General features: G+C 43.2%; 2 protein-coding genes across 2 annotated transcripts in view; one reads left to right on the top strand and one right to left on the bottom strand.

The window, feature by feature from the left end:
- Positions 1 to 19261, bottom strand: part of Xpo5 (exportin 5) — a 39325-nt gene extending 20064 nt beyond the window's left edge. Inside the window, exons 1-14 of the mRNA XM_041655334.1 lie at positions 18985 to 19261; positions 17317 to 17438; positions 15321 to 15393; positions 13337 to 13474; positions 12995 to 13177; positions 9367 to 9393; positions 8822 to 9007; positions 8151 to 8227; positions 5579 to 5678; positions 4464 to 4547; positions 3607 to 3732; positions 2492 to 2582; positions 2001 to 2129; positions 86 to 216 (exon numbers count right to left, since the gene is read on the bottom strand). Of these exons, the coding sequence (XP_041511268.1) occupies positions 86 to 216; positions 2001 to 2129; positions 2492 to 2582; positions 3607 to 3732; positions 4464 to 4547; positions 5579 to 5678; positions 8151 to 8227; positions 8822 to 9007; positions 9367 to 9393; positions 12995 to 13177; positions 13337 to 13474; positions 15321 to 15393; positions 17317 to 17438; positions 18985 to 19089 (1572 nt within the window). The 5' untranslated portion in view covers positions 19090 to 19261. The remainder of the gene's footprint in view (positions 1 to 85; positions 217 to 2000; positions 2130 to 2491; positions 2583 to 3606; positions 3733 to 4463; positions 4548 to 5578; positions 5679 to 8150; positions 8228 to 8821; positions 9008 to 9366; positions 9394 to 12994; positions 13178 to 13336; positions 13475 to 15320; positions 15394 to 17316; positions 17439 to 18984) is intronic.
- A 143-nt stretch (positions 19262 to 19404) lies between these two features.
- Positions 19405 to 23635, top strand: part of Polh (DNA polymerase eta) — a 36538-nt gene continuing 32307 nt past the window's right edge. Inside the window, exon 1 of the mRNA XM_041656585.1 lies at positions 19405 to 19643. The gene's annotated coding sequence lies outside the window, so the exon portion shown is untranslated. The remainder of the gene's footprint in view (positions 19644 to 23635) is intronic.

Below are 23635 nucleotides of genomic sequence, written 5' to 3'. Positions count from 1 at the left end.
TAAGATGCACATCCATGTTTCCCTATCCATCTACCAGCTTACAAAAGATCAAAAATTATTCAGTCAGCATAGGAAAGTTACTTACTTCTTTGTCTATTGTTCGAAACATATGGTTGATCACACTTTCCAAAAAGAAAGTCATAGCTTCCCACTGCACAAATGATGACGAGAAGATGGAGCAGTAGCCTCCCTCTCCGGCTCCAGCTGTAGAACACGCTTTTGAAACACACATGCAGATACTTATCAGTGTGGTAGGATAGCAGAACACAGAGACATAGCCAGGGGCTCAAAGAGCACTTGGTAATTTCAGAGGAAAAAGCGCAGAGATCTGACAGCTCTCACACGTGAGGAGTGAGAAGGCCGCTCTGCTCCCCAACCTGTTTCCACAAACAGTCTGCTGAGACTATGCATGTGAGTACAACCTGTTTCCACAAACAGTCTGCTGAGACTGTGTATGTGAGTACAACCTGTTTCCACAAACAGTCTGCTGAGACTGTGCATGTGAGTATACGTGTGGCTTACAAAGCACCTGAAAAATATTAACTGCTACCCTTGTTAGATGGCAATCTAGGGGACTCCAAATAATTAATATTTGAGATCATAAAGAACTATTCCAGCCAGATGGTGGGGGCGTGCATACCTTTAATCCCAGAACTTGGGAGGCAGAGGCAGGCAGACAGATCTGTGAGTTTGAGGCCAACCTGGTCTACAGAGTGAGTTCTAGGATAGCCAAGGCTACAAAGAGAAACACTGTCTTGAAAAACCAGGAAGAAAAAAAGAAAAAGAACTATTCCAAGCTATGGCTGTTGCTCAGTGGTAGCATTCTTGCTTAGCATTTATTTACAAGGTCCTGAGTGTATCCCTGTGGTTTAGGAGTAGTGAGGGCATGGATGGGCATTGGAATCTTAGCACTCAAGCACTGGGGGATGAGGACAGTTGAGTCTGAGACCAGCTTAGGCTACACAGCAAGTTCTAGGTCAGCCTAGGTTACACAAAGAGACCTTGTTCCAAGCATATATATGCAAGTACTCGCAGACACACACTCCAATACCAACAACAGAAAGAAAAGAACAATTCTTCCAACAGGGAAATTACTTAAGCTATAAAATGCTGCTTCACATCCAATAGCCTCACAGCAATTCTCAGGGCTACATCTAGAGAAATGTGCTAGGGTCCAAGTTGATAGAGTCCGCCAAACCAGATGACCCAGGAAGAAGCCACAGATAGAGACGAACAGGTTGACAGTCAGCCTCCATCGAGCGCTGCCTTCAACAGTCAAGTCACCTCACCTTCAGAATGGAATCAAGACACTCACAACTGAACGCGAAAGCTCACAATTCAAATCCTTAGTGATTTGGTGCTCTTAGTGACCATCGCCTGGCATGACTTTACACTTACATGTCACCTCTCCTGCTTGATTAATCCCGCCCACAAGGCAAGAGCACTAGTAAGAGAATCAAGGTGAACAGACAAGTTGAACTGGCTGCAGTGCTTGCATAGGGGGCAGGGATTTTGGTTCCACGTAAAGTGAGACTGCCTAAAGGCTCTGAGGTGCTTCATATGGTAAGTCCTTGAAGTGTTCCTGCTAGGACTAACCAGAGAGTCTTTCTGAATTTAGGGCTAGTACTATATATTGGCACTTGGTTGAAGCAAAAGTTAGGCCTAGATATGCATTTGATTAATGGTGTCCCTGAAGGGAAACATTAAAAACGACTGTTGATTCTATTAGAAGAGAAAAACAAAGACAAAGCTTACAGGGATATGGTGGCTTCACCCTAATCTAAACAACAGCCGCATACCGAGTATTATCTATTTTTTTCCTCTGTGATCAAAGGAAAACATTACCTAGGGGAAAGGAAGTAGGCAGTGGTCAATGGGATTTTTTTTTTTTAAAACAGTATTAGCAAACTGCTCTGATATGTAACTCTGGCTTATCTCCTATACACAGTTTTCATACAACATTAACATTTAGCAATAAGACAAAAAGCAGAATAACTAACAGTTCACAGGTCCCGTGTCAATAGGAGCCGACAGCTGGTACTTGAGCCACTCTGCGGCCATCTGGAAGCTGGTCTTGGTATCCAGGCGGCACACCCATCTCAGCACTTCGCCTTGCTGGGCTCGGGAGGCTGACAGAGAAGAACATGGATCAATACCTGGCACGCAGTACTCAGCAGCCAGTCGTATATCCAGCTGTGAGGACTGGGGTGACGTTCATGGTCTAGATCCGACAGTGGCTCATTATAGGATTCTTGAACTCAACTAAAGATGGTCTAGCTGCTGTGGAGAACAGCCTTATTTCTCAAAAAGTTCAACAAAAGAGGGTACTGGAAGGGATAAACACAATTCATGGGCATAGAACGGTGTTGAAATGTGTCAGCATCCTTCTGCAAGAATCTGGAACTTCAGATTGTTTTCCAGGTTTGAAGATACGTCACAGCCACAATCACAGCACAAAATGCCATTCTGAGAGTGCTGGAAGGAAGCTTACCATTGAAGAAAGCATTGAAGTCCTCATCACTATCAAAGTCAAACCGAGAATATTCACAGCTGGGGCTGTCTGTCTTAGAAGGAAAGCCCATCTGGAATAAGAAAGACAATTGGGGAAAAGAATGGACCTACTGAAGAGTATGTGACCAAAGTCCTTCATGATTCACCTAAGAGGAACTAAGGGTTTGCATGACAGCAACTACGTGTGTTCTACCCCAAATCCAGCCAGCACTCCAGCTGCACTCTAGACAGTAATTCAAGGAGAAAGCAGCCAGCTGATATGCTCCTCAGGGACGATAACTCCCAGGGTTCATTTAAGATCCAAGTATGAACATAGCTCAAGAAGAAGTACTAATTCCATATGCAATAAAGTTGAGGGATCAGCAATTGCTTGTTTCATCACATTACACAACCAAGCTGAGTATGATGGCACACATCTACAATCCCAGCATTTGAGAAAAGGCAAGATGACCTCCAAGTTCAAGGATAGTTTTAGCTACACAGTTTTAGCTTCCAGGACAGACTGAGTTACAGTGAGACCCTGTCTCAAAAAACAAACCAAAAAAAGAAAAAAGTACCATAAAACTAGAACACAGTATGTGTAGGATAAATTCTTGAGGAACTAGAGTCCCACTCTATGACTTTACAATCTACAATGAGGGCTAGGCTGTGTTTGTATGTCGTGTGCATCTTGCCTAGCATGTATAAGGCCCTGGAAGGAAGGTAAGAAGGGAGGTCCTCCAGCTGCAGCTCTCAGCAGATCTGAGAATTTCTAGAAACAAGTCTTTGAAGGGGGAGCAATCACAGCTGCTACCCTCATTCCTCATGTGCATTCCCAACTTGCACATGCCCTTCAGAAACAATCCTTAGATATTATTCCATCTTAGAATCCACCTGGTTCCACTGTTTTGTATTTCCAAAACGGTCTACTAAATCTGCTTTTAATTCCTCAGCAGCCATTAGCTCATGGCCCTGTTCTTTTCTTAGGACCATTCTGAACAGCTTCCTTCCTCAATAAGAAAACTTTCTTAGAGGATTTAAAGAGACTCAGTCATGTCAATCAAAGTCTTCTGTCTGCTCAACAACACTCTGCAACTTAGGATTTCCATTACTTACCTTAACTAAGTTGGTCATGGATGCACGAAGATATTTTGGTATTATTGCTAACAGCGAAGGATCACGGGATAGAATCTCATGCCTGAAGAGGGCGCCCCAGGTCATATGAGTTGAAGAGCGTAGAAACTAAAACAACAAAAATCCATACAGCTTAGCCTATGGGTTTGGATATGGCTTGACCAAGATTGTTACTCAGCCTAACATTTATCAACAACCATTTTACAGGAGGAAATCTCTGCATTTTGCAATCACTTCTGCAGTACATCAGCAATGGGTGACTGGATAATGACATGCAGAGGCAAGTGGGTCAGGTGTGAACCCTTGGAGCATGGTAAGGATGTCACTTAACCCTTTCTCTGTTCAGATGGCACTAGGATCACAAAGCGAATGTAATCAATCAAAGTAACACAACTCACTAATCTTGGATTTAAATTTTTTCTTGTTTAAATCAATGGGGCCACAACCCATCTCATGGAGCACAATCAGAAAGCCACCTGTGTGGAAACCTGCTGACCAAGATAGTGACATGCTCGAGGAACAGAGCCAATAATTCTTTCATAAAATGTTTGCTTGTTTGATTATTTATTTACTTATTTATTTATTATTGTGTGTGGCTCTGTGTGTTACAGCCAGAGGTCAGAGGCCAACTTTCAGAAGTTGGTTCTCTCTCCTGTCACTGTTAGTCTCAGGGACTGAACTCACATTGCCAGGCTGGTGTAGCAGTGCTTCTTACCCCCAGCCGTCATTCCTTAGGTCCAGTGACATTTGCACACACGTAGGAAATACTCCAGGACACAATACTTAATGTCAGTTGATCATACAAAGTTTGTTAAGTTATTTGCATAAAGTTTTTTTACCTGACTTGGATGGGTTGTGAAAGCAAGAAAAGATTCCAGGTACTTTCCAAAATTTACTGGTGTTTGTATATTAGCATCTAAGCCCTAAAGAAGAAAAAGACCACATTAAAGATACTGAGTAGGAACCAGCTGAAGGGAGATGGCTCAGGGAAAGTAGGGGGAATGAGTAATAAACAGATAACAGAAATAACATTTTGAAGACTAGATGTATTGGTACACGCCTGTTATCTTAACACTAGGAGAGCCAAGGCAGAAGTATGCTGAGTTTAAAAATAGACTAAATTACAAAGAGATACTGTCTCAGAAATTTAAAACCAAGGCTAGAAGAAGGCAGTAGTAGCCGGGTGGTGGTGGCACATGCCTTTAATTCCAGCACTCAGCACTCAGCAGACAGAAGCAAAAGAATCTATGAGTCAGGCTAGCCTGGTCTACAGAGCAAGGTCTATATAGCAAGTTCTGAATTAACCAGAGCTATTACATGAAGAAACCCTGTCTTTAAGAAAAAAGAAAGAAAAAAAAGAAAAAAAAAAGATTATTCCATCAGACCTATTCTATTTATATTTTTGTGACCCAATCTGTTAAATACCCATTCAATCCAGGTGTGATTACAGTTACCTTTAATCCCAGCTCTGAAAGGCAGAGGCAGGTGGATCTGTGAGTCTGAGGCCAGCCAGGGCAATACAGTGAGACTCTATGTCAACAATAAGCAAACTGCCACCAACAAAAAAACAACAACATTGGGCTGGAGAGATGGCTCAGTGGTTAAAAGCAGCAGCTGCTCTTCCAGAGGTCCTGAGTTCAATTCCCAGCAACCATATGGTGGCTCACAACCAACCACCCATGATGAGACCTAATGCGCTCTTCTGGCAGACATACAGGCAGAACATTGTATAAATAAATAATATTAAAAAAAAAACAACATCAAAGAACCCAACAACATCAACCCATGCATCCACGCCCACCTTTTTATTGAAGATGATTTACTGTATAGAATCATGTGAAAAAACTGGTAGAGCAATGCCTCATCTATCCCATCAGTGAAGTGGCAGTGCTTCTGATTCCTAAGTAAATGATCCCTCAAGCAGTCCCATGCTCTCCAGAGCACATTTGCTCACCAGCAGTGCACACAGAAGATTGCCCAGTGCACATAACACCTGACAAAGTCTTTTCAGGAAGAGGTAGTGTTTTTCTTCCAAGCCTCCTCCATCTGCAGTCCTGTTAAGGAAGAGAATTGTATGATTAGTTACATGTCAACAAAAGCAAGGAGTCCCACCAGGAAGAAGTTCTACTAACTGGGCCTCACTAATCTTAGTGTTTACTAAGTCAAAAAACAACAGGCCAGTTGTGGTGGCGGAGGCATCTCTGTTGAGTTCAAGGTCAGCTTGGCCTGTAAACAGAAGGCTGTCTCAAAATACAAGCAAACAAACATACAACTCAACAAGCCAGCATGGTGGCACTTGCCTTTGACCCCAGCACATAGGAGTCTAGCTAGTCCCAGATCAGCCAGGGAGACAAAGTGAGACCCCGTTTCAAACAATGAGCGACAAAGCCCAGCTCTGATGTGGGATACGGTTTCAATGCAGTTTCTTGCCTCATCATTAAACACTCTGATCTGGACATGATAAAAGTGCTTAATACTTTAGGACTTGAATTGTGTGTGACTGATAGAGACAGCATATACACCCAGAAGCAGCAGCACAAAAATACTGGTTGAGACCCAGGGAGATCTTGTAGAGATTCTCAGCATTGGAAAACATGGCATTAATGTAATGATTACTTACACCAGGGATCAAAAAAGGATAGAATAAAAATACTTTATGTCTTCAGCCAGTCAGATGACTTAGTAGGTAGAGAGAGGCACTTGCTGCCAAGCGCAAAGATTTGAGCTCAATTCCTGGGACCCACTGGGTGGTAGGAGAAAACTGGATCTTACAAATTGTCCTCTGATCAAATACATACCATAATGTGTGCCTGTGTATACTTCCATGCAAATAAAAATAGGTAAATATAATTTAAAAAATATTTTGTTTAAGCATGGTGGTACACACCTTTAACCCTAAGAGAGACAGGCATTTCTTAGGATTCGAGGGAGCCTGGTTTATGTACTGAGATCCAGAACAGCTAGGGCTATATAGTGAGACCCTGTCTCAAAAAAGAACAAAAACAAACAAACAAACAAACAAAACAAGCAAAATAAAGAGTCTCACTTTCCTAAATTTCCTCCAGAGTATACGTCTGTAATTCATCCATAATCAAATAGCTCTCATAAAAACAAACACACACACACACACACACACACACACAACAAAAGAGACTATAGGGGCTGGAGAGATGGCTCAGTGGTTAAGAGCATTGCCTGCTCTTCCAAAGGTCCTGAGTTCAATTCCCGGCAACCACATGGTGGCTCACAACCACCTGTAAAGAGGTCTGGTGTCCTCTTCTGGCCTGCAGACATACACACAGACAGAATATTGTACACATAATAAATAAATAAATGTTTAAAAAAAAAAACAAGAGACTATATATGAGTTTTTTTGTTGGTGAAAATTAGCCTAAGACAAAGAAGATTACTGAACCTCAGAAGCAACAACTCATGTGCATTGCAGAAGCAATAACTGAGACCTCAAGGCAGGAGGATGAGAAAATCCGGTCTCAGGGGAACCAGAGACTGGAGGGATGCAGACAGACAGCATACTCTGCAGCCTGCCTATTCTGAACCACAGCCTTCCTAACTGCGGGTGGGTATAACATGTACCAACTTGGAGACCTCTGGGAGCATATCACAGTTGCTACAGATTTAAGAGCTAGACCTTAGGAGCAGTAACCACAGTGACAGCTAAAGATATATTATTCAGGTAACAGAATTCCTTAAAAACAGATGCATCCTTCTTAAGACAGCAAATGCCATATTAGAGTGGATAGTGAGGGATCATAGGCAACAAACACATCTTGTTTCTTACACCCCTTTCCATACTTGTCTTTGGGACTCAGATAAGAGCATCACAAAGAGGGTAGGCCCAGAGAGATGGTTCATAGTGTCTCATTCATTCATATTCTGTCTCTCTCTCTCTCTTAGACACACATACATACACAAATGCGCACCAGGAAAAACATACTGTAGGAGGGAGGACTTGGGAGGACCTGGGGGAGAAGAAACTGTGGTCAGAATACATTCTATGAAAATAAGCTATTCTCAATAAACTTTAAAATTATTAATTTTACTGTATTAATTATACTGTAGGGCTAGGTGGGCTATCAGTGGTATTTCAGTATTTTCTCAGCACGTACAAAGCTTAGCACCAAAATAAGCAACAAACAAACAAACGGCAAAAACCCAGCTAAACTAAGGGCTGGAGGTAGCACCAACAGGTTCTGCCCTGTATGAAGACCACAATTGGACTCTCCTGTAAGAGCTGAATTTGCACCTGTAACCCTGGTGCAGGGGGATGAAACAGGCAGACTTTAGAGATTATTGGCCAGCTAGTCTAGCCAAGTGAGTGAATTCCAGGTTCAGTAAAATGTTGGCTCAAAAAACAAGGTACACAGCAATAAAGGAAGACACTGGTATTGACCTCTGACCTTCATGCACAAACAGACATCTATAAACACGATGTACATAAAATGAAAGTAAAACAGCAAAAAAAAACACATCAAAACCCCACAAGATATAGAAAGGCAAAGACTCACTGTGCAGCAGAGAGAATATAATGCATAGCAACATCTCCAAATAAGATCATCAACGGTTTCCGGTCTTCCAACTTGCCCTGGATCCAATTTTAGGAAAACATGGTCATATATACTAAATATAGTATAAAAAATAAAAACAACCCCCCCCTCATAGTACTGATATCTTCTATACCTCTGACATCAAAGTAAGCTTTAAACTTTAATGCTACTTTAATTAAATATAGTGACAAGAATCATGGCTATTTCAAGGAGCCCCTAACCTAATACATTTTCATATACTATGTTCACGATTTCAATATTTCAATGTTGCAAACTTTTATCTAAAGGCATTGGAGGCAGCTAGTAAGTTGAGGTTAAGGGATAAAATCCCCAACCCTTTAAGCACAAGACACACAGCTGAACTGGGTTTAATACATGCTGGTTTGAATGAGAATGTACTTGGTCCTAGGTGGTGCTGCTGTTTGAGGGAGGACATGGAACCTTTAGGAGGTGCATTCTTGCTGTAGGAAGTAATGTGAATGGGGAGGGGGTGTCTTTCAGAGTATACGGCCTTCCCTTTTCTAGTTCTCTCAGCTAACCATTCTTATTACCATGGCTGCTGTCACGATGGCCTCCCATCCCTCTGGAACCACTTCCCCAAGTCACCTTTGTCACTGATAGCCAGGGCTTACTTTTCTGCTGACTGCAATGAGCAGACACTCAGCGGCTCCCAACTGCAGCTCCTCTTCATTAAGAAGCAGGCAGAGTGTCTCCAGCAGTTTGCAGTTTTCAGCGACAATGTGATTCAGAGACACCCAGTCAATATAGCCTGCCAGGGTATTCAGTGTTGCAGTGCTTACTCGGCAGTTTGCTTTAGCCTGTGTGAAAACACTTGAGTAAGAGGGACTGAATTAAAACTTATTTTTCAAATTCTGAAATAGAAATAATTCTTCAAAAAAGTTTTCGCATAATTACTGATGGGGAGCTCAAATTTCTTTCCCGATAACGGAACCATTTCTTATCATCCTCAGCACTGATCACTAACAACAGATTGGCAAGTATGGCATTATATCTTCTCTGAAAAACTCCCACACTGTCATTGTACCTCCTACTATAGTTAAGTGAGGATGGGGTCTTTAGAAGGCTGTGGCCATTCGGAGGCCGCAGTCATTAGGCACACCTACCCATACCTGAGAACTTTAAGAAGCATCCTTCCAACTCCACACAGTGCTCTTACCTCCGCCTCCCGAGAAGCATCAGTCTTCTGGAAGAGAAGTATAAAGAACCCAAGGGTTTACTGAGGAAAAGACGATAACTTACTACTCTCTAATAAAGGGGATGGAAGGATGAGGGTTTACATAGAGCCAACTATTTTGGTTTCTTTTCAGACAAGGTCTTGCTAGTATAGCTCTGGTGTGGCTGGAACTCACTATGTAGTCCAGGCTAACCTCAACCTGAGAGTATCTCCTGCCTCAGCCTCTCAAGTGCTGAGATAAGAAGTCTGAGCAGCTTGTAACATTGGCAACCAAGAGACTGACCAAAAAACAGGTTAAAGAAACAAAACTAATGAATAAAGTTTATGACTACCTATGTATAGTAAATCACGCATGACAAATTAGTAAATACCCAAACACCAAAGTAATGGCTGCTATGCAAAAATATGTACAAATACAGCTGATTTTTATTTATCCTATGTATCAGGCTCTAGGCCAGCCAGGGGACTGTTTCAAATACCTAAAACTCCTCAAGAAAAGGAGAAATAAAAACAAGTGAAAGTAATGACTTCCTACAGTACTTGAAGGCAACTATCACGAGTCATAAAGGATCTAAGCAACAACAGCTAGGTCCAGCTTCTATCTTCCATTCCAATGATCCTCTACAAGCCCTGGGGCCAGTGCAGGACAGGGAATGGAAGCCAATAGGCAAGCCTCTTTATTTATCTGAGTTCAAAATTCAGTACTCTCCTTAACAGTGTCTGTGAAGAGATACAAATTAATTGGGACTGAAAATGAATGACACAGAAATTCAAAATACCAGTGCCAGGTAGACTGCGCATGTCTATAATCTCAGCATTTGGAAGGTGGAGGTAGTAGGATGGCGAGTTTGAAGCCACCCGTATTCTTTTTTTGTACGGTATATACATGTGGTATATGCACATGTAATGATATGTCTACAGTGTACAGACATATGTGCATGTATGTTGGAGTGATGGAGAGGTTAGAGGTCAACATCGTGTATCTTCTATTGCTCTCCACCTGTTTTTGAGAAAGGGTATTTGACTGAAGCCAGATCTCATTAGTTGGCTAGCCTAGCCATCTAGTAAGTTCTGTGTCCATTGCTCATTACTGGGATTACAGACATCCCACACACAAAGATGTCATGTGGGTGCTGGAGATCCTAGCTTGGGCCCTCATATTTGTGTGGCAAGAACTTTATTCACTGAACCATTTCCTCAGTTCCTACTGCCTACTGAGTTTTTGTATAATACAAATTATTAGGGGGGCTAGAGAGATGGCTCAGTGGTTAAGAGCACTGGCTGTCCTTCCAGAGGTTCTGAGATCAATTCCCAGCAACCACATGGTGGCTCACAACCATCTGTAATGAGATCTGGCGTTCTCTTCTCGCCTTCAGGCACACATGCAGACAGAATACTGTATACATAATAAATAAATCTTAAAAATATATATACCATAAGGATTTTCATGACAGGGTTTCAACAATGTACCTCTGGCTGTCCTGTCCTGGAACTCACTTTAAAAACACAGATAGCCCAACCTCACAGAGATCTTCCTGCCTCTGCCCGCCAAATGTTGAGATTCAAGGCATGAACTACCATGCTCAGCTAACTTTTTCTTTTTAAAAGATTTTTATTTTCACTGGGTGGTGGTGGCACATGTCTTTAATCCCAGCACTCTGGAGACAGAGACAGCCGGATCTCTGGGAGTTCAAGGCCAGCCTGGTCTACAAGAGCTAGTTCTATCTAGGACAGGTTCCAAAGCTACAGGGAAACCCTGCCTCGAAAAAAACAGAAAAAAAATTATTTTTATTCATGTAAATATGTGTGTCTGCATGAGTGCATGCCACGTGTGTACAGGTATCAGTGGAGGCCAAAGGTTATGGGGTCCTTTGGAGTTGGGATTACAGTTATGGGATGTCATGTAAGTGCTGGGAACCAGACAGGTCCTCAGCACTCTTTTCTGATGAACCATCTCTCAAACTCCAAGATTAATTTTCAAATGCCTTCTGAAAATTAAAGGTGGGAAAGGCGTTTGTCCACTCTTTTCTGTGGTGTTGGAGGTCCTTCTGTTTGTGTGTTGCTTTCATTGGTTAATCAATAAAGAAACTGCTTGGCCTGATAGGGCAGAACTTAGGGAGGCAGAGAAGACAGAACTGAATTCTGGGAGGAAGAAGCAGAGTCAGAGAGAGAGAGAGAGAGAGAGAGAGAGAGAACGAGCGAGCGCAAGATAGCGCCGCCATGGAGCTGCCAGGTCAGACATGCTCAATCTTTCCCGGTAAGCCATGACCTCGTGGTGACATGCAGATTAATAGAAATGGGTTAAATCAAGATGTGAGAGTTAGCCAATGAGAGGCTAGAGCTAATGGCCAAGCAATGTTTTAATTAATACAGTTTCTGTGTGATTATTTCAGGTGTACGCTAGCTGGGCAGCCGGGACGAAAAGCGCCCTCTCCTATTCCTGTAACATTTCTGCAGAAGCAAAACCCACTGAGAACAAAACACCACATCGCACCTTGACAATACCTACTGCAGCCAACCCACAGCAAAAAGAACCAGGACCAAAGGAACACCCTGACTTATCAGGACTTTACAGACTTGTCAAAAATCTAAAAAGGTTTTGTGGTTGTTGTTTATTGATTATGTGTATGGGTACCAAGTGTGTGTCTGGTTCTTAAGAAGGCCAGAAGAGGGCATGAGAGCCTCTGGGACTTGATTTACAGACGACTGTGAGATACAACGTGGGGTGCTAGGAATCAAATACCATCTAGAGTTTTAATAACAAATTTTAAACTGCAGCTTTATGCTTCTTAGGTTTTGCAGACAAGGTCTCACTATGTACCCCTAGCTAACCTGAAACTCACTGTATACCAAGCTGGCTCGGAACGTGGGAGATCTGCTTCCCTCTGCCTTCCGTGTAATGGGCATAAAGGAGTGTGTCACCATGCCTGGCTCTTATGCTATTTTAAAAGAATGCTTTTATTTTGAAAGAAATTTACATATAATCTCATTGAGCTGAATATCTGAGAAAATGGTTTAATTTTTCTGACATTTCCTAGAAATTTTGCTCTTAAGATGGCCTTTCCTGCCAGGCAGTGGTGGTGCATGCCTTTAATCCCAGCACTTCGGATGCAGAGGCAGGTGGATCTTAGTGAGTTAGAGGCCAGTCTGGTCTACAAAGCAAGTTCCAGGACAGACAGATCTCTTACACAGAAAAAAACCTTGTCTTGAAACTCCCCATTTCAAAAAAAAAAAAGAAAAAGGCCTTTCTTTCTGAGAAACCATACACTCTCATATCCTCATGGAAAGTCATTTTCACAAAAACAGCAAATAAACACCCCAAAACAAAAAACATTACATTCAGGTCAAATACAGGACATCTGCTGTACCCAGCACATAGGTCTGCAATCCCAGCTACTCAGGGGGCGAAGGAAAGGATCACAAACTCATGGCCTGCTTGGATGGTAAGTGGGGTCAAGGACATCCTTGGCAACTTAGCAAGAACTTCATTCAAAACAAAAGGCAAGAGTGTGGTAAAGGTACAGCTTCACAGCAGAGTGCTTGCTCAGAATATAAGCAGGGTGTAAGTTCCAGCCTGGGAAGAGAGGACCTTGCGCGGAAGAATCCATACCATTTGCTGGTACTTGTTTACATTTTCCTGAAGTGTGCTGAGCAGAAAGCTGAAGATTCTTTCCATGTTCTGCGTTAATGTTTGCTGAATATCCCTTCTTCTTTGAGTGGGAAGTGTCTGAAAGGTCACTACATCCTCTGCCAACCGCAAAAGGATAAACATCACTAACTCCCTCTGCGTTTCCTAGGCCAACAGAAACAAGCTAGTTAATCAAAAGCACTTTATTGTGTACATATGCTAACAGATGACCTGCTATTGATAAACCGTGAACACGAATACAAAGCAAACTCAACGACTGCTCTAACCATGAGCACACACAGCCAGCACGCACGCACTCCATACCCCTTGTCTGGAGAGAGTGTCCAGTTCCAACAGCAGGTCAGGCCAGTGCTGTGGCCATTCTCGTTTGATCATCTCTACCATAATTCTGGACAGAACATCTTTAATGTGGTTCTCCTCTTCCAGAATACTCAACGTTCCCTGAAAGAAAGACATTATGAAGACAGTAAGACTAAACTCTAGGCATAAAAACTCAGAGCCCTTGGAATTCGAATGTGACCCAGTTGGTACAGTATTTGCTGGATCCTGGCTTTAATCCCCAACAGGACATAAACTGAGTGTGGTGGCACACATCTGTAATCTCACATATGGGCAGTGGAGGAGGATCAGAAAGTCAAGTCACCCTCTGAGCCAGTGAGACAGCTCAACAAGTAAACAAGCTTTCTGTGTAAGCCCGATGATTTGGGTTCACTCAAGAAACCCATGGCAGAAGTTAAGAACTGACTTCTCAAAGTTGTCCCTTAACCTCCATCAATGTCTGTGCTGCGTATACACTTGAGTGTGCACACACAGTGACAGAATAGTGTCATTCTCTACAACATATCAACTTTGTGCCCAGCCTGATCCACATGAAATTGTGCCTCAAAAGAAGGGGTGAGAGGCTTGTGTCAGTGACGAAAGGTGCTGTGTCCAAGGCTGACAAGCTCAGTCCCATCCCCATAACCCATATGGTAGAAGGAAAGAAGTGATCCCCTCTAGTTGTCCTCTGACTCCCAATGCACGCCATAGTACTCACGCCACACCCAACCCTCCACAGAGACGAATGGAACTGAAAGAATATTCTCCTCTAAACCTAAACCTGTTCTCCATGTATGAATCACTTGTCTTGCGTTCTCAGCAATCCATGTTCCCACGTAAAATATAAATGACAGTTTCAACAACTAAGTGGCTGTCAGAGTCAGGAAAACACTGCTGCTCTTATTCACAAATGGAAGAGGCTTTCGTATTGCTTCATGGTTTTGAAGATCACAGGGGATGCAGAAGTAAGATGTGCACTGGGAAACTGACAGACTGCAAGGGCATCGAGGAGTGCTGTAACACCAGTAGTTCCAATATTGAAGATTAACTGTCACTGTCTCCCAAGAATTTAAACGTTAAAACTGATAATTCACCACTGCTAGCCTCCACAGGACTAGTAAATTACAAGTCGTAACTAGTTAAACTAATCTAATTTTGTAAAACATCTTTTCCCAATTAAAAGTAGAGAAGGTCAGGTTGGTAGTACTTGTCTGTAATCCCAGTACACAGGACGGCCAAAAATTTAAGTTTATTCTCAGCTATATAGCAAGACTGAAACTACCCTGGACTTCATGAGAACCTATCTCAAAAACCCCCACTAACTACACATGTATCCCCCTATTAATACACTCTTATAAAAGAAAGGATGGGCATGGTGGCTGATGCCTGCAGTCCCAGAATGCAAGAGGCTGAAGGCAGGTGGAGGCCAATATGGGACACAGAATGAAGTCCTAGTTCAAAAAAAAAAAAAAGAGAAAGGCTAGCCAGACATGGTACAGTACCTCCAGAATCCCAGTACTTGGAAGGCAGGGGAAGAAGATAGTTTGAAACCACTCAGAACATAGTGAAACTAACTAAATTAAATAAATAAAAAGGCCACCAATTTATAGCATGTTTGAAGTCTTATTAATGACTGAGACAAATCCATTCTCTATTGTTTCATCACATGGCTCACAGTAGTTAAGCTTTGATAAAAGGAAAAAAGATTCAAAGTGAATGGTGTTGTAAACAACTAATTTACATCTAAGAATCTTATCTATCTATTTATTTTGAGGCAGGATCACTGTAGACTGGTCTGGCCTTGAACTCTGAGATCTACCCACTTCTGTCTCCCCAGTGCTGGGACCATATCCGGCTACATCTAAGAATCATATTCATTCATTTGCTGAGATGTTTAATCTCCTCTGCTCTGTCTTTAAGGTCATGTGGATGTCTGGGAACACAAGCCTCCCAACAACCCTTTGCTCACATTTACGAGCAGCTCCATGACACTGTTCTTCAGATAAACCTTCTCCAATCGTGACATGCTGTTCCAGCGAAACCTGACCACCAAAACAAAATCAACAAAACCATGTTAGAAGACTTTTCTTCATAAGAGAATATCTGTTTCCTGCTTTACATTTTGTAAGAAGTTTCATTAAGAAATTATACTTGCTGTGCTATGGTGGCGCACGCCTTTAATCCCAGCATTCGGGACGCAGAGGCAGGTGGATCTCTGTGAGTCTGAAGTCAGCCTGGTCTACAGAGAGTTTCAGGACAGCCAGAGCTGTTACAGAGAAACCCTGCCTTAAAAACAAAAAAACTACTTTTGGTCAGGTATGGTGGTTGTCACCTTTTTTTTTAAAAAAATATTTATTTATTTATTTATTATGTATACAATATTCTTTCTACGTGGATGCCTGCAGGCCAGAAGAGGGCACCAGACCTCATTACAGATGGTTGTGAGCCACCATGTGGTTGCTGGGAATTGAACTCAGGACCTTTGGAAGAGCAGGCAATGCTCTTAACCGCTGAGCCATCTCTCCAGCCCCCTGGTCGTCACCTTTTATCCCAGCATTAGGGAGGTAGCAGCAGGTGGATCTATGATTTCAAGGCCAGGTTGGTCTACATAGTGAATTCCAGGACAGTCAAGGTGTAATAGAGAGACTCTGTCTCAAGAAATCAAAAACTCATGCTCCCCACCCCCAAACACACTTTTGAGGATGGAGAGGTGTCTCAGTGATTAAGAAGATCTGAGTTTGGTTCCCAGCACCTATGCTGGGCAGCACACAAACACCTGTAAGCTCCATGATGATCACATACACATTATGTGCACTCTACCTTCACTCACAAGCACATACCCATACAAATGCACATTAATTAAAAATAATAAATTCTTGCTGGGTGGTGGTGGTGGTGCACACTTTTAATACCAGTACTTGGAAGGCTGAGGCAGGTGGATTTTAGTGAGTTCAAGGTCAGCCTGGTCTACAAAATGAGTTCCAGGACAGCCAGAACTGTTACACAGAAAAACTGTCTCAAAAAACAAAACAAAACAAAAACTCTTAAAAACATCCTTGGTGCTGGAAAGATGGCTCAGCAGTTAAAGAGTACTTGCTACTCTTGCAGAGGATTTGAGTTTGGGTGCCAGCACCCACGTGGCAGCTCATCACCATCTGTAACTCCAGTTCCAGGGGATGAAATATCCTCTTCTGGCCTCTGTGGGCACCAGGCATGCACACGGTGCACATATATACAGGCAGGCAAAACACTTATAAACATAAAATAATTAGGTTGACCTATTTAAAAATTCTACTTTTGATTCTGTGCTCCTCAGAGAATGAACAAAAGTCCATTTTAAACAAGTAACACAGAGTCTCGAGGAGCTTTGTAAATGCTTTTGTGCATTAACCACCATTTACATGAGATTTATGTCACAAATCAGCTTTTCTCCTTGATTCTGTTGACAGCTCAAAGACAAATTCCATCTAGCATCTACAGTGTCAATGCTTTTCAAAAAAAAAGTTCTTTTGGCTGGGCGTTGGTGGCACATGCATGCCTTTAATCGCAGCACTTGGAAGGCAGAGTGGATCTCTGAGTGCAAGGACAGGCTCCAAAGCTACACAGAGAAACCCTAAGGGGTGTGTGTGTGTGTGTGCTCTGTTTCTTTTTTAAATTTTGGTTTCTTGATACAAAGTTTCACTCTATAGCTCACTATACTGGAACTATGTAGCCTATGTGAGCCTGAACTTGTGGCAATATTCCTGCTTCAGTTTCTCTGTGCACGGACAATGTGAGCCACTATGCCTGGCTTGTTGAATGCTTAGCGTGTATAACACCACATTTACAGAGATGACTTAACTGAACAAGAAGTAAAAACCCTGAGTTCTGTTCTCTCCTAGCCATTGGAAAAGCACCTGTGGAGGACATGAAAGGATTAAAGAGTTGCTCTCTTCAGCAGACTGTAGTGGCCAAGAGCTCCTTACTTGACAACATGTTCCAGGATCTGAAGGCCAAAATGTCTGACGATGGCAATCTGTGTTATTTCAGCCAACCTCAAGCCACACGGGACACAGATAGGGCACTTTTCTTTAAACTCTTCACAAAACTGAAAGAAGAAAAGTTATTATTTCCATGGGGAAACATGAGAAAATGCATCTCAAGAAAATTCCAACCTTAACTGATCGTGTGCATCTTCACTGGGAACTGAACCTTCCGTGTGGCAGGCAAGCACGCCATCTCTAAACTAGATCCTCAGCTTTCTCTGTTTGATAAGTGTATGCAGTATATTTATGTGTGTGCATGTGTATGTAGCTGAGCAAGCAAATGAAAGCCAGAAACTGAACCTGAATGTCTTCTCTCTTGGCTAGACTGGCTAGCCAGCAAACTAAGGGATCTGCTAGTCTCTTCCACAGCTATGCTTGGATGCCAGCACCCAGCAGCTACAATAGCACTTCCCCTCTAAGCAGTTTGTTCACTTCTTGAGAAAGGGTCTCTCGAAATTGCCTGGGCTGGTCTTTAACTTTTGAATTTCCCGCCTTAGTCTCCTGAGTACTGAGGATTATAGGCCTGCCTTTTCCACTGTATTTTAAGTTGCAAGATCTAGATTAGTATTACTAATGATCCACTTTCACAGTAATCATGTTAACACTAAAAAGAAAGTGGCCCTAAAAGAAGGAAAAAACGTTAGAGATATACCCAAAGAGGGGGAATGGCAACCCCTGGGATTAGCTTTAAAAACTGTGGGTGACAGGAAAAGACAGTAAACAAACACATCTGTGCATCTGCGTTTCAATCACAGGCCTATTCGGGGTCTCTGTAGTATTCTATTCCTGTGCCTGTGTAAAACTCTTCACAATAAAAAAAAAACAAAAAACAAAAACAAAAAAAAAAACAAACCACACAGCTGTTTGATTCCAAACCCTGTACCACATACACCTATATATTGTTGCTCACTCTAATGGGGAAGAAGCTCTGTTGCAGGTTCCCAAATAGCAAAACTTGAGATAGACCTTGGGGCAGCACCTGGGACTCAAGAAAACTATTTCCAGGAAAGCAAAGTGCCCTTGTGAAAATGCAAAGCCAGTGGTAAGGCTCATCTTTGCGCAAAAATAGCAGAAGAATATTTCACTCCTATAAACAGTGGAGGAGTGTTAACGAATCAGCCAGAGATGCCCAAGACTAGAAAGAAAGTCATGTAAGACTGTAAGAAAAAGGGATACTCGGGGGTTTGAAATCACCACAAGTCTGGAATGGATCGGCAATGCAATGAGGATGGCACTGGGGACAGAATTTGCACGTGCGCTCCTAGAACGCCAGGCAATGCGGGGCTTGCCCGGGCGTCAGAACGAGCACAGCCGGCTGCGGTGGAGATCCGTGGGGCGGTCAAGAGTGAAAAGAAGTGAGCAGTGGGCAGAAAGGCCACTGCGAAGTGGCTGGGGAATGCGCAGCACTTAGGGACAGGCGCGCAAGCGAAGAGAAGACCCAAACGAGAAGGGGTGAGGCGGCCCGCGCGACCAGAAGCCACTGTACCAACTGCGAGTGGGAGGTCCAATGGCCGCAGAGGCGGGAGACAAAATGAGCTTGGAAAGGCTGCCGGGGAAAACTGGGATGGGGGTCTCGGGGCAGGCCCAGGGCGCCAGGACCCCAGCTACCTTGAGGGCTTCCAGCCGGTAGCGCTGGGTGGAGCTGGGGTCCATCATGACCGTCACCGCTTTCACTAGCTCCTCGCACAGCGCGTTCACTTGCTCCATATCCATGGCTAGAGCCGGAAACACCACCGCCGACCCGGGAGCACGAGGCGCACACGGCTCCCCTGGCCGGACCACACGTTGATAACCAGGCCGCAGCGGGCTGGGGGTGGGGAACCGGAGGAGGAGGTTGAGCAGCAGAGACAGGAGCTGGGACGAACACAGCGCTGCGCACGCGCCAGACCCGCCACCGCGCATGCGCGCACGGAAGTGGCGGCTCATTGAGTCGGCCCTGCATGAGTGGGCGGGGCGCCGGAACGGAAGTTTCGCGATGCGCAGGCGCATCAACCGTCCTTCGCTGCGCGCGCGGAGCTGAACTCTATCTCCTCTGGGTTTGCTGTGGGACGCAAACTTTCAGGCTGCGCGGGCTCTTTGCTTGGCGGGATCCTAGGGATACCGGCTCGATTCTCCGTCGACACGGGCAGCCGTTCTCTCGGAACCCACTGACCTGCTCCTGGGAAGGCGACGAAATTGTGTAGACGCCGTCATTTTCCCTCCAGGGGACTCAGCCCGGAGCCCGCAGCACTGCTCTTGGCAGTTTTGACAGGTGCCCGCCGCCGAGGGTAAGGACGTTAAAACTCGGGGTTCGGAATCGCTGTTTCGGATTGCTTCCGTTGCCTTGGCTGTTGGTTTTTCTTGGATAACTGGGCGTATACTTGGCCGAAGTGGAAACCTGCTTCAGTGGCGAGAAGGCCCTGGAATTGTCTCTAAGGGGTGTTGTCTCGTTGAAAGGATTATTTACTTGTAACCTAAACCTTCCTCTCCACCGGTACATATTTTCTTGTGCGTGTTCCTACGCTCTAGATGTGGTTTGTACAGAAGGGGGTAAACCAAAATGTTTTAAAACGCATCCCACTACGCCTCTGGAGGCTGAGACAGTAGGATTGCTTCGGGTTTGAGGACAGCCTGAGCCACAGCGTGAGATTCTGCTTCAGGAAAAAAAAAAAAAAGGAAAAAAGCCAAACCTAAATTAACATAATCCTTTTGGAAGCAAAGTTTCCGCAGTGCGCTGATTTTACACTGATACAGACATTAGTACAAAAAAAACACGTATAAGGTGTTTTTTCTACTTAGTTTATGTTTATGCTTGCTGCCCTTAAATCACGGATTCTTGTTTCACATCTGATATCTATATCGAATGTAGCACTTCCCTGTATTGATTGTGGCAGCACATTTGCCATTTTCTGGCTTTATCTGTTCCAGTATTACAGAAAAACTTCTTCAAAACAAAGGCATGCCTGACTTGCATAGGTGAGTGATTAGATGGATTTGAAAGGAGTTAAGGCCTCGAACATTCCGATCTTTAATTATTTATTTATTATCTTTACATTAATACTGCAGCTTATTTTCAAGGTGAATGTTCATTTGAAAAAGAAAAATTCAAGTTACGGTTAGGTACTCACTCATCTGTATAGCCTGTTTCTTGTATTTAAATCATGAATTTCCTGTGTTCTTGTGAAAGTGTTAGTTATGATAGGCCATTGGTATGCAAAGCTGCTGCGTAGTGTAAGTGCCTTGGGCACTTACATGATGTACAGCGGTTAGCAGAGCAAGTTTTGAGGCCAATTTGGGCTATGTGACATTCTGTCTTTTAAAAATAAGTAAGTACAGGGGGAAAGAAAAAAAATAAAGTAACCACTTCTCATAACAACAAAGGAATTGCACAAATAGAAAATCACTGAGCCCCACAAAGTAGTTGTAAGAGGTAGGAGCCTCACAAGGTAGGAGCTGTTGAAAGTTTGCAGAGAAACAGGGTATTTATGTAGTATTAGATTATTCTCTCTCTCTCTCTCTCTGTCTCTCTCTCTCTCTCTCTCTCTGTGTGTGTGTGTGTGTGTGTGTGCTTAGAACAAAGTTCTTTCTACATAGCTCAGGTTGACCGTGAACTTAAAATCATCTTGCCTGCCGGGCGGTGGTGGCGCACGCCTTTAATCCCAGCACTCGGGAGGCAGAGGCAGGCGGATCTCTGTGAGTTCGAGACCAGCCTGGTCTACAAGAGCTAGTTCCAGGACAGGCTCCAAAACCACAGAGAAACCCTGTCTCGAAAAACCAAAAAAAAAACAAACAAAAAAAAAAATCATCTTGCCTTAGCCACTTGAGTGCTAGAATTACAGAAGCATGCCACTATTCTCTATATCCAAAATTTTTAAAAATTATTTCAAAATAAACAGTTTTACCTGATGACAGTTGCAGTGGCAAACACCTTTAGTCCTAGCAGAGGCAGTTGGATCTCTGTGACTTTGAAGCAAACCTGGTCTTTATAGGGAGTTACAGGGTAGCCAGAGCTACATAATGAGACCCTGTCTCATGCCCCTTCCAATTTTGCATGAATGCTATGATATTTTAGATAGATAGAGAGATAGATAGATAGATAGATAGATAGAGTCCTTCCAAATTCTCAGGAAGATTGATTCCAGAATACTCTTCCTGAAGCCTGCAGGGTACCCAGACTGCAGATGCTTGGGTCTCTTACATAAAATGTCATGTGTAGTGTTTGCATATGACCTATGCCATTGTATATATAGACACACACACATACAGAGTCACTTGCTAAGGTTCAAAGTTGTAGTCTTGAGAATGCTAGGAAAGAGCTCTAACAGTGAGAAATATCCCACCCCACCCTCTCACGAATAGTTCAAATCCTAATACCTAGCACAATATAAATAGATAATCTCATAGAGAATTATGGGAAGTATCCATACACAGTCATTGTGCATGGTTTTCCTTGAATGTTTTCAATCTGAGGTTGATTGATATCCAACATTTTCTTTTTTTTTTTTCCTAAATTTACAGTTAGGGTTTATCTATCAACTAGATTGCCCTTTTGCCCTCTCTACCTAGTGTACTTTGTGGGTTTTTGGTCCGAGTAGTTTTAATGTTCATTTTCCTATGAATTATGATACTGAGTCCATTGTTAGGCACTGTGGTGGTTTGAGTAACAGTGACTGTTCCACCCCCATAGACTCATCTGTTTGAATGCTTGGTCTTTAGGTAGTGGAACTGTTTGGACAGAGTTAGAGGTATGACCTTGTTAGAGGGGCTGCGCAAGTGAAAATTCCCTGTCCCAGCAGCCACTTCATAAATAACTACTCAGTCTTAATTATAAATGCTCAATGAATAGCTCAGGCTTGTTGCTAGGTAACTCTTACATTTAAATTAACCCATATTTCTTATCCATGCTTTGCACCATGTCTCTTGACTTGTTAGCTCATTTTCTACACAACCTGCTTCCTCGGCCTCTGGCTGGAGTCTCCTCTGACTCCAGAGTCATCTGTTTCTGGTTGTCCCACCTATGCTTTCTGCCTCACTACCAGCCTGTCAGCTTTTTATTAGCCATTGAGAGGCATATATATTCACAGTGTAGGGAGGATTATTCCACAGCAGAGCTGTGCCACTGGGGGTGGACTTTGAGGTTTCAAAAGCCCACAGTAGGCCCAGTCACTTCTCTCTGCCTATAGATCAGGATGTAACACTTTCCAGCTACCGCTCCAGCCCCATGCCTGTCTGCTTCCTGCCATGATGACCGTGGACTAACCCTCTGTAACCAAGCACCCAATTAAATGCTCTCTTTTATAAGAGTTGCTTGGATCATGGTGTCCCTTCACACAACAGAACAGTAATAAGACAGGCAACTTTGTCTATTTATGAAATGTCTGTTACTGAGAATGAGTAGCCAGGTGTTCTGATGCATGCTTGTAATCCCACCACTTGGGAAATAAAGGCAGGAGAATCTGAGCCCCCTGAAACTGTATTTAAAGCTTTATGTATTACCTTTATAAAATTGTATTACTTTATTCTCATGTCAACAGTAAGGAAATGCCTTCCATTCTTCTTAGTTCCCATGCTCCTATTCATGCTGTGGTTCATCAGTTATAATGTGGAAATACAGTTGTTACTGTTGTTTTGAGAAAGGGTCTCACTGTGTAGACCTGAAGATCCGTCAAGGGCCATGAGAGGTATAGCAAGATGACTAGTATTCCACAGACTGACCTACCAGATGGGTCATAGGGAGCCACACCTGGAAAGGCTGTGGAGTTACTGGCTGTGGAAATTGGCTGGTCCTCTCTGTAATTTCTCTTATGAGTCACTTCATCTCTTCCCTAGGAATAGCTTTACTGTTTCCCACTATTTATCTCATCTACTGGGCTCATACATCTGTGGCTAGCCTGGAAGAGGACTTTTCATTTACTGTATAATTTTGATATAAAGAATATATACTGGGTGCCCTGAATTCTCCCACAGTCAACTTGGGAAAGCAACCTCAGTTCACCCCTATTCTGCTCTTTACTGCATCGAGTAAAGGATGGTTCTTGCCTTGCTCATGGCTTTACTGATTACAAACGTTTAGCTCTTCACTTAGTCATTTAAGAATATATTGTAGGGCTGGAGAGATGGCTCAGAGGTTAAGAGCCCTAACAGTTCTTCCAGAGGTCCTGAGTTCAATTCCCAGCGACCACATGGTGGCTCACAGCCATCTGTAATGAGATCTGGTGCCCCCTTCTGGTGTGCAGGCCTTCATGGAAGGAATGCTGTATACATAATAAATAAATAAATC

Source organism: Microtus oregoni, unplaced genomic scaffold (genome assembly GCF_018167655.1).
Source record: "Microtus oregoni isolate MIOR12 unplaced genomic scaffold, Mior012 000007F_ref0000211, whole genome shotgun sequence".
Classification (NCBI taxonomy): Eukaryota; Metazoa; Chordata; class Mammalia; order Rodentia; family Cricetidae; genus Microtus; species Microtus oregoni.
The sequence above is the reverse complement of the archived record's forward strand: the minus strand, read 5'-3'. Positions and strand labels throughout refer to the sequence as shown.